At 39.3% G+C, this 11,284-nt stretch overlaps 1 protein-coding gene across 1 annotated transcript; it reads right to left on the reverse strand.

Annotated features, from left to right (window-relative positions):
• Nucleotides 1-4,309: 4,309 nt before the first annotated feature.
• mrps23 (mitochondrial ribosomal protein S23) lies at nucleotides 4,310-11,284 on the reverse strand. Its single transcript, XM_062552450.1, has 5 exons — nucleotides 11,101-11,284; nucleotides 9,977-10,156; nucleotides 9,742-9,819; nucleotides 5,440-5,563; nucleotides 4,310-5,026 (listed from the first exon to the last, which is right to left on the reverse strand). Exons 1-5 carry the CDS (start codon nucleotides 11,142-11,144, stop codon nucleotides 4,859-4,861), a joined length of 594 nt encoding a protein of 197 aa, XP_062408434.1. The 5' UTR covers nucleotides 11,145-11,284; the 3' UTR covers nucleotides 4,310-4,858.

The following is an 11,284-nucleotide window of genomic DNA, read 5'->3' on the forward strand; positions in this document are numbered from 1 at the left end:
ACCCTGTTGTGTCTCTAACAAACACAGCAGGCTTTGCCCAGCCCCTCAGGGTGGCTCTGAAATCTGTGGCTTTCACACTCCCAACAGACGCTGCTCTCTCCCTCACACACCCGGCTGGCTCTGCCCGGTCCGTTGCACACCTGCAGACTTCCAGCCGCCACAAACCCAGCTCACCCTTCTCCTGCTGTGTCCTTTACAAACCAAAAAACGCAGCTGTGCTCCGCACATGACTAGCTGACTCTGCCTGGTCCCTTGCACACCCAGTGGACGTGGACACTGTTGTGACTGTTGATATTGATATTGCTGTTATTGTTGATATACATAGGTTTCTCATTTGCCAACTATACTGGCTGCGCGCGCATCCGAGAGGCAGAAAATGCCAAGCTACATTAGAAAGTTACCAAGTAGTTGGATGTTAAGAATGGTAAGCTTATATGCTATGATTAATTAAGCAATGAAAAAGTGATGTTACCTTCCAAAAAAATGTATTTATTCAGTCAGAGTTCCCAAAAGTACAGTTTGATGATGGTATTGACAAACATAGCACATCAGTTATGAAACCATGCTGTGTGATGGATGTATATCAGGTTTATGTAACAACAGGCCACATTTAATTTTATGTGTTTGACTTCATGGCGGGCCACATGAAACAGAGCAGAGGGCCGCATGTGGCCCCTTACCTGGGCCTTAGTTTGCCCACCCCTGTTGTAGTAGCATGTCAATAAATTAGTTTATCCAATCATATGAAAGGAGTTTTGACAAGGCCCTGCCTTCTGAAATACATTTCAATGGAGTAGTTCCAGATGAATGTGAGGAGCTAGGTGGAACGAAATTCAAGTGGTGAGTCAGGTTAACATACAGTAAGTAGTATGTAAAATAATTCAATTTTATTGTCCTTTATTCAAAACAACACTTATTCTAATAAAGTTAAACTGCAGGATGTTGTCAATCCACATCTGCGTCCTGTCTGAGGAATCCCCTCAGATCCTGCTGTATCATGGAGTACAGGTGCTCCATCACGATGAGTTGTTCTGCACAAACACACAAGCACAAGCAAAAGACAAATTACATGTACTAATCAAAAGACAGAGCTGGTCACAGTGCTTAATAACATTTCCTGGGGAGATGTAACAGAAGAAGGTAACGTTGGCAACACTGCTTGAGCTCCCATGTTTACAAAACACGTTTCGACCCTTGGGTCTTTCTCAGGCAAATGAACCAATACTCTAACTAAGGTTATACTATGTCTGTGGTCTCCAAACGTTCACAAAGAGTGGACCTCCAGAGATCGCTAGGGCCATTGATGAACTGACCACAGATAGATCGCACCATGGCGCTCATACTATGCTAGACTACCGTTGACAACATAGCGATATTTCATGACATAATCGGACACATACGCTTATATAACGCGAGGACATTAACAATATACTTCTGAACAAATAAATACATGGTATGAATTCATAATTTAGGCTACTGTAGTGCGACATTTCATCAAAAGCCTCGTTTGTATGTGGACAAACCTACGATGCTAAGATAGCCATCTGATACCTTAAAACCAGCGTCAGTATTGTAACAACTACGCCATAACATCCCACATAAACGTGAAAATTAGACCCATAACAAATTAGATTACACTTCTTACCTTGGGTTAATGAGTAGTGAGGAAACCCCATTGTTTTGAGTCCATAACGCGTGTAGCCCATCGATGGCTTTGGTGTAGCTAGCTCCACGGAACTTACTGTGGTCAATATCTTCTTCTTCTTCATATGGCGGTTGACATACTGTGCTCAATAGCGCCACATCGCATATACCTGTACATAGTGGCCAAAAAGAGCGTTGCACCACTACCTACTGGGGAGGGGGGAGGTGGGTAGCTCTTGCGCTTGAATCCATAGTTAAGCTGTCAGTCAAAACGCATCAGCCAATAGGAATGCACCCCACAGACACCCACCCACATGTGAAGTTTGTGCCAGAATCGCAAGCAAAGAAACAGGCAGCGCAAACGCGAGAGCCAGAATCGAAACTGAAAAAGCCAGGAGCAAACAAACGAATGATGTCGCTGCAAATGATTGTTGTTATTGTAAACCAAAAGACAAGTTATTCAAACAGTTTTTTTTGCAACTACACAAATAATTTGTTTGCGAGTTTAGATTTTTTTTTTCGACTTTATTTTTTTTTGTTTAGATTTTGTATTTGATATTTTGATTAATTGATTTTTGTTTGAATTAGAAAAAGTATTGTTTGAACATTTTGGCACAAACGAAACTCCATAGTGTTGAAGGGACCATGGATGCTGCTGTAGGCTAAGCACATATATCAAAAATACACTGACTGAACACATACATTTAGATTCAGATGTGACAAATTCTTTTTTTTTTTTTTTAAATCATATCAATAGGGCCACATCTATATAATTAATATTATATCATACCATATTGGGCTCCTTTCAACACTAAGCTGATTTGAATATTTCCATGACTTTTAATGAGGCTCAAAAATGCTATACAGGAGAAAATTGCAGCATGAAAAGATGACTTCCTTGATAGACACAAATGTATGTCACACACACACACACACACACAATGCCAGTGGCTTTTTCATTTTCGAAACAGCTCCATCACCATGACTGACAAGCTGTGTCTTATTGTGTACGATGAGGCGAGACAATTAAAATGTGCACAGCTACTGTGCAGTACAGAGATGAGATATCTTTATGGCACAATAGCCAGCTATGAAGAACAAATACTGACCATGTAATGCTGGAAACTGTCAGTTCTATACGTTCATTCAGAACACTAGCCTCACTTGATGGATGGATTTGGAGAGAAAAAGAGAAAGAGATAGAGGCAGAGAGTACGGCATTATACTATGGTTGTGTTGATAGGGCTTTGAGTGGAATTGAATTGAACTGAATTAGAGAGGGAGAGAGAGAGAGATGACTTGAAGCCTAATTTAATTTTTTTCATTATGTGGCGACAACAGAGGTAGGCACAATGAGAATCCTGGAGTCCATGTTTCCAGGCAGGACAAAAGAATAACTTGTCATATATTTATGATTTCAAAAAAGATCAACATTTTCATAACAGAAATGTTAGCAGAAAACAACGTGTAAGACTTTACAGACTTTATAATGATGACTGCAATATCTGTGTTTTACTCCAAAGATATATTACACTCTAGTAAGGTTTTAACACCTTTGGATCGAGGTATATAATTATTTGCTGACAAGATTTAAGTGAGCTCTTTATGCTGACCTTAAAGCTATCAGATCTGAAAATACCAGAGGTAATTTCTCCTCCATCATTCAATAAGAAAATTCAAATCCTCTTCGTGGCTCGGAATTGTTGCTTGAAGACACCTTTGGAGTTGATATTTACCATGCTGCAAGCACTCAAAAATTGTTCTTGCTCATTTGAGTGCTGGAAAGAATGGCATTTGGATCAATGCAATTACTGTCCATACTTAATTGGAATCATCTATAATCCAGATATCCTTGGCAGAAGTCTGGCTGGAGAGGGGAAGAGTTAATTACCTGCCTGAGAAGACACTTTGAAAAGAAATAGGGAGAAATTGCAGCACTGCTGCCAAGAAGGTGAATGGCAATGATGTGTGAGGCAGCGATGGTAGGCATTTGGGCAGCGCCAGCTCCACCACCGAGTCCCTCTATTACCACTCCTGTTAAGCATCATCACAACGGCCATGCCAACCGCACACCAATGGGGAGATGGAAAAGGTGAGCTCACCTGAGTCTGTACTGTTAATATGTGGACTACTGTTGCTGAAGACATAAAGATGATCCAATTACTCCACAATACCACTCACTTCCAAATATCATATAACATTACAGTCCATACCTGGCATGCATGATAAATGTAAAACATTATTGAATAACTGGTTGCTGAGTTTTAATTATTATAAGCAGAGGGCTCAAATAGTCTCCCAAATTATATCAGTAATCTCATCTAAAATGTTCCTTTCGTTAAAATTCACTATTTTATCATTAAATACATTACATTATTATACCAGATTCATTTCAATTTAATTTAAAATGAAAGCTGCTATTTTTGATAAGATTGCCTATGTCGCGTAAATCGCTACCCTACTCTGAATGGATGACTTGACAGAAGATGTGCTCTACTGTGCTGACATGCATCGATTGTGTAGCTACGAAAGCACCCTCTGAACCATGACGTGTTGGAGACCATATGTTTTGACTTTGAAATCAAGCTGCTCTTTATAATGCCACCTTCACAACAAAATGCAAGCAAAGCCTTTTCCAGGAGGCACAAGGGACTTGGGGCAGGACTGATGTAAAATTGTTTTATTTGGAGCCTGATTGTTGAAGCAGACTTCTGACCTTGTAAATAAAGTTTTATTAGGTGGTTTTACCCCATTTTACTCACATAATATGTGGTCAAATTGTTACACACATGCACTTGAAATACTCACGCGCACGAGCGCACGCACACACACACACACACACACACACACACACACACACACACACACACACACACACACACACACACACACACACACACACACACACACACACACACACACACACACACACACACACACACACACACACACACACACACACACACACACACACACACACACACACACACACACACACACACACACACACACACACACACACTTCTAGACAGAATCTATCCCATAAATAGACAGACTATCCATAGTCCTTCATTCATGCGTAACTTCAAAAATGTGGCCAAGGTCATGTCTTAAACTACAGACAAAGCCCAATGAATGGGCAGTATGGTGATAATCCTCACACTCCGTGGTCTTGAGTGCAGCAAAGGGCTGAGGTCCAATTGCAGGTGTGTATTTAGGAGGGTTTGGGATCGGTGGTCGGTGTGTCTGTCTGTGTTTCTGTCTGTGTCTGGTCCGTCAGTGTTGATGTCATCTTGTCTGCTGCTGTGTTGGTTAGCTGCTCTTCGGCCAGCATGTCGGCCAGTTTCATGTCCAGTAAAGGGTTTCTGTGTTCTGCTGCCACCTGCAGGAAAAGAGGTGTTGTATACTCAGGTCAAGATCATATTTATTTAATGTACTTTTCCGCTACAATATATCTCTTTATATTAACCAGAAAAAAACAGTTATGCATAAAAATAAAAATGATAAGATAATTTAGTGAAAAAAAGTTAAAACCTGAAATAGTTGGTACATCTTCCCACAAGAAATGTAAGTAGCTCAACAAATTAAACAGCAAGGTTTAAAAAAAAAACAACCTACTGAGGAATTACGATTACGATTTCACAACGATTTGACTTACATCACACTTAATGACAAAAACAACATGTTAATGACTACTAGTCAAATGTGTATGTGTGTTTGCCAATATGTGGTGATGACTGTGGGCCATTTTTGCTCATCACAGAACTATAATTAACAGACAACAGAAGAACTCACTGTAGGAGCACCCTTTCTCCTGAGTATGATGCCCTCTGCGAGAAGTGCCTTACTGGTCTCCTCAAACAGGCAGTCTTCTTCAAAGTTTCCAGAGCTTTGCAATTCATTGTACTTGTCCACAAACCTGCCAACACAAAGCCAATATATTGATAAATTCTGTATGTTTTAGTACAGTCATAATCAACTCCAGTCAGGGTTGTAGTAATCCTTTTTTGTGTTTCAAATTGTAGTATTACTGTCTATTTTGTTGTAGTATTATTGTTCGTCTGTGTTGATTTTTTCTCTTCCTGCAAAACCCTTTTTTTAATAACTACTTATATAAAAAGAAAAAAAAAATACTGTATTTCTGATTCTATATTGACCGCACATATTATGCTATATTACAGGCTAGGTGCAGTTACCATTACGCTACATTAGGCTCCAACAGCTCTTTCTACCTTTCTTTGTCTCTTGCTGCTTCAGCTGCCAGCAGCAATGGTTGAAGCCTGGACATATTATACAGAAAGTAGCAGTGATGTATAAAGTACTAGAGATCCAGACTTGAGTAGAAGTACAAGTGCTCTATCAAAAAAGTGACTTGAGTAGAAGTAGAAGTGCTCTTTAAAAACTGTACTTAAGTGGAAGTACTAAAGTATTAGACATGTTTTTTACTTAAGTATTGCAAGTAGTTTATTTTTTAAAATACTACTCAAGTACTGAAAGTAAAAGTAGAAGTATTAGCCTATGTAATTAGCTGATTTGCGAACGAGATGGGTGCAAAAGGTATCAGCAAAATCTTTTAGTGCAGGCCCCTTGGCAGACACACGGGGGCCATAGCCTAGGTCCTAGACTAGGCTATAAACATGTGGTAGTAGTTAAACAAGGTGAATAAATATAACTGTACGGGTTTCCCAATGTCATTTGTAGGGGTGTTATGACCGATACAACTCACTTTTAATACAATAATAGGTATACAGAATCATTGATCGTCTGTAGCCATCTATCTATCTATCTATCTATCTATCTAATGCATCAGTCAGTAGCCATAGCATGAAAAATACATGATAGGCTAAGACTAGTGTCACAATTGTTTTAACAGAATTTTGATACTGATTTGATATGAGAGCCCCACCACACCAGTGGAGACCAGACATTACAAGGCATACTTCCCCACACTCAGTGAAAAGGTGGCTTCATATCATATGTTTGTATTTCAAACATTTTGAAATTCATATGAAGTTTACATTAGGCCTATTTATGATCTGCACAATAAGTTAGAATACATAGTATGTTGAGTATTTGATATAGATTTTTTATTTTGACTCACATTTTACACGATTGTCATAGACCTCTGAAGTTCGCCTACAAAAAAGCCACCATCTTTGCCCATATAAGGAGATCCGGTATCTTGAGATTTTTTCTATGGGAAAATAACATGGGGATTTTGAATTTTCGCACCTGTTCAACTCTCATGGGGACGAAGAAATTGGAAATGCAGACGTTTTTCACTACACAGTTTTGTCCACTGCTGTCTAGTGGATACTGTGATCTTCGATAGGTGAAGATGGCACACTTTCATCTTTGCTACCCCTGAGCTAACTTACAATGCAACTTGCCATAGGCAGTTAGCTTCAATTAACTCCCGGATCTCCTTATATGGGCAAAGATGGCAGCTTTGGATCCTTTTTGTAGGCGAACTTCAGAGGTCTATATTGACTTACATTTATCTCTAATGTCAACTGTCTAATTGAGTGCCTGTCACTTTAAAAGAACGTGAGAGTAATTAGGCCTCAGTCATGGTAGGTTATCCGGCTAGTCTAGAATAGGCATAATGCATAGAAATATGTGGAAGCAATGCTTATGTTTTCTAAGTAATTTATGTAGTTTAAATATATGTTCTAAAACCAAACAAGTGGAAGAACACAATATTCAAGTAGTAGGCTTATTGTGGGGTGCTACACAGACTGAAGTCAGAGACCAAGAAGAAATGTTGCAATTTAAAAACGGGATTAGGCTACTCGAGAATGAGTTATTGTACAAATTAATGCTTCTCATGTAGCCTAACTTCACCTTTATTTTTCGCGAACCCTTAATTACAGCAACTATTTAATACCATTGGAAAGCTAAGATCGTGCTGTCAACAAGGGACACGCATCAGTGTGACTAGGACTTCGTGAGCAATCCGGAACGGATTTGTTCGTGACCGACACACCAGTAACGAGTAACGATGGAGCACATAGAAAATGTATCGGAGTAAAAGTACCATACTCATCGAAAATATGTAGTGAAGTAAAAGTAGAAGTAGCAGAAAAAAATAATACTCCAGTAAAGTACAGATACTGCATTTCAGTACTTAAGTAGAGTACTTAAGTAGTTCTACTTCGTTACTATACATCTCTGGAAAGTAGCCTAATTGCCTAGCTCATCATAGTCTGGTACTGACTGTTCAGCTTCCCCACGTATGTTTAAAGTGTAACTCTGGAATAAAAAACAACCAAGTGCCTATTCACGGTAGCTAACAACTTCATTTTTTTTGATTGAGAGCAAAATCATGTTAATTGGTGGTGTTTTCAGCAAGACTGTTTATATGCATGATCACTGAATGGGCTTACAAATGCTCAAAATTATAACTATGTGGTAGTGTGGTGAGGCTTTCTACAGACAAACCAAAGTATTGTAAAGTTTTAAAGTGCCCAGAGAGGTTATAGCAAGAGCTGTATTTGTAGAATGACAATTCCATGGCTTCCTGGTCCAGTATCATCAAATCAGCGGGCACGCCAAATCTTGCAGTGCTGCACAGATCTGGCTGAATCTTTCCATACAAACATGTCTTATACTCGGATCTGCGCAGCACTGATTTAACAATACCAGGCACGTGGCACCACCAGTCAATCACACAAAGAGATGCTTAAGCTTAGAAAGTGTGTAACATCGCTTATAGAGTACCTTTAACAGAACCTTCAAATCAATTCTATAGGAAACAGGGAGCCAGAGCAGTTCAGCTAACACAGGGGTGATGAACTCTCTCTTCTTGGTCTTAATAAAAAGTCTAGCAGCAGAGTTCTGTACGAGTTCCGATTTCTTTATATGCTTTAGAGAGACCAGTAAAAGGTGCATTGCAGTAGTCTAACCTACTAGTGATAAAGGCACGGATTCATTTCTCTGCATCTTGTGGAGTTAAAAAAAGCCGCACTTTGGCAATGTTTCTCAGGTGGAAATAAGCGGTCTGGGTAACTTTACTGATATTGGGCTTGAAGCTTGAAGAACTGTGTGCACCAATCGCGTTTTTTACGCTGAGAGCGCCCTCAAACTCCTTTTCTCGGCGCTTCGGTCAAGTGTTTATTGTTGCTGTGTTACCAAAACCAGAGACAGTTTATAAAGAGAAGTGACATTAACGAGCCCAACGCTGTTCTAAAAGTTGAACAGATTTCACCTTTGAGCGCTCTGAGCTGAGCTTTTTTTCGCCAAGGGCGCTCAGCCCCGTGAACGCTGAGCTACATAGACTTTTTATTGAAAATTGTTGCCGTCGGCGATAACTCTGTATGACACCTAGACTTGCTACTTTTGATTTGACCTGGTGCGACAGGTTTCAAAGATTACTAAGAATGGTGTCTCGCTTTGATTTTGGTCCAACCAAAAGTACCTCTATTTTGTCATCGTTTAGCTTTAAAAAAAATGGTTGCTCATCCACTGATTAATGGAGGCTAAGTATGTGATATGGGAGCAAAGGTCATCTCGGTTCATTTGTTTCACAGAAATATATAATTGGGCATCTGCATAGCTGTGGAAGTTTACATTATGCAGACTTGTGTTTTCTTACGTTAGCATGTACAGGGAGAAGAGCAGAGGACCAAGACCTTGGGCCACATTGAAAGGCAGATCATGTTTTACAGACACATGATCTTCTAGACTAACATTACATTTTCTGCCAGTAATGTTGAAGCCAGTTTAGAATATCAGACACCAACCCACTTCACAAGGCAGTGAATTTATGTTATGATCAATGGTGTCCAATGCTGCACTCAGTCAGTTTAAGTCAGTAGACTAGCAAGTCTGAGATCATTAACTATTTTTACTAAGGCCGTTTCTGTGCTGTGATTTGATCTAAAACCTGATAGGAATTTTTGAAGAATACTGTTTTCGTTGAGGAAGGTATTAAGCTGATTCCAAACAACTTTTTCCAGGTAATTTTCACATGCTTGAATCACTTTTTAGCCGATTCATGGTGCATTGATACATCCCTACAAATCAGTGTAGAAAATATGATGACATGTTTCATTCACACAAGGACAAAATGTGATTCAACGATACACAATAACATACCTTTGACAGGTTGACACAAAGTTGGACTTGGACAGATCGATCGATTTTGCACCAGTCATATATGTGTCATAAAATTCCCTGCAAGTAGCATAATATGGATGACTACATTGACATTAATAACGACATCAAATGACATGCAAATCAAAGACAGATAATTGTTAATTAAGCATATTGTACATGAAGACATTCTAATTAGGCTACAAAATGACACTGCGAATAAAAGTTTCAAACTTACGCTCGGATTACATCTTCTCTATAGAATATTTCTGGCACTTTATCCTCAATTTCTTTAACCTTCCTTGTCAATGGTTTCACGTGAAGAGGGGTTCTCTTTGGTGGGAATGCAGCGTACACATCGTACCAAATCGGTTTGTCTTTCTCTTTGACCACACCTGCACGCATTAAATCTCTCACTCTGAAGAAAGACAAAAGCAAGGCTTTTTAGAGGAGTCAGTTAATCACTGGTGTAAACTCATCATCCAATAGGCTATTGTTTTAAGGTATGAAGAATAATGGTAAAATAAGAATGTTCATCAGAGGGTTCAGGGTTTTTTTTATTATTTTTTTTAAATAATTAATACCTCACATTCTGCACCCAAAGCTTTAGGCAGCATGCAATTTCAAACCCTTCTTTAGTATCAAATGTGCAGCTAGCGTCTATGCTTCTGTTGTCATTTGACCATTTGAGTACCCTACAACCATTTTTTAGTGATCCTTGTCCTAATCCTTTAAACAGGGATCCTATAATTAGCATGCAGTCTATTCAACCGACATGGAGACCTACAAATCAAATCAAATATGCACTCCCAAAATTCCATGAAGATTTCTGGTGCCATTGAATCCTAAGTAGGCCTGATATGTGCACATCACATTGGAAACAACAATGAAGGAACATCAGTGCAAATCTGTAAATGGACAAACATTCTGGCAGATGGGCATGGGTGTTTCACATAAAAATTATCCTAAATCTGTCATCTATTGTCTTCTAAGAGAAACACGGTGCAGATAGAAGTAGATGGCTTAGCCTGCAAAGGCACTCAAAGGTGAGAGATTTATCCGGACAAACTCTGTTGAACGGTCTGTGAAGACACGACACATTCATGGTTTTGAACATCATGTGTTGCTAACCTTTGCCATTCCTAGACTTTCAAATAGTCGCTCTTAACATTACAGAGTATTTTGTTAATCTAAGGTTTGAACCAATAGCTTACGAAACAACCCTACATACAAACAAAGACATTCATTGAATCTGCTTCAAGAAAGCTGTAAGCCAAATAAACTGTTAGTTACAAAACAAACAACCCAATGACTATGATAACCTTGAGAAGGGCCAACCAGTAGCCTAATAGCCGAACGTACCGTGTGAAGACAGTGCCGAATTTTTCAAGACGACTCCCGGCCATAATGTAATTCGATTATTTTATGAATATTAGCAAAATGTACAAATGAAGACAATTCTATGGAAATCTTAGAAATCCATGTTAGCCAGCAGCTCTATTTACAAGTTCACCACTGCCGCCACATGCAAGTTACTGCACGACGT

This window comes from Sardina pilchardus, chromosome 13, assembly GCF_963854185.1.
Source record: "Sardina pilchardus chromosome 13, fSarPil1.1, whole genome shotgun sequence".
Taxonomy (NCBI): domain Eukaryota; kingdom Metazoa; phylum Chordata; class Actinopteri; order Clupeiformes; family Clupeidae; genus Sardina; species Sardina pilchardus.

Coding starts and splice junctions, on each gene's coding strand:
- mrps23 (XM_062552450.1), bottom strand. CDS start 11,144: ATGGCCGGGAGTCGTCTTGAAAAATTCGGCACTGTCTTCACACG. Junction 9,820..9,976: donor AGAGAAGATGTAATCCGAGC/GTAAGTTTGAAA, acceptor TGCTACTTGCAG/GGAATTTTATGACACATATA. Junction 5,564..9,741: donor TTTGTGTCAACCTGTCAAAG/GTATGTTATTGT, acceptor TTGTGTTGGCAG/GTTTGTGGACAAGTACAATG.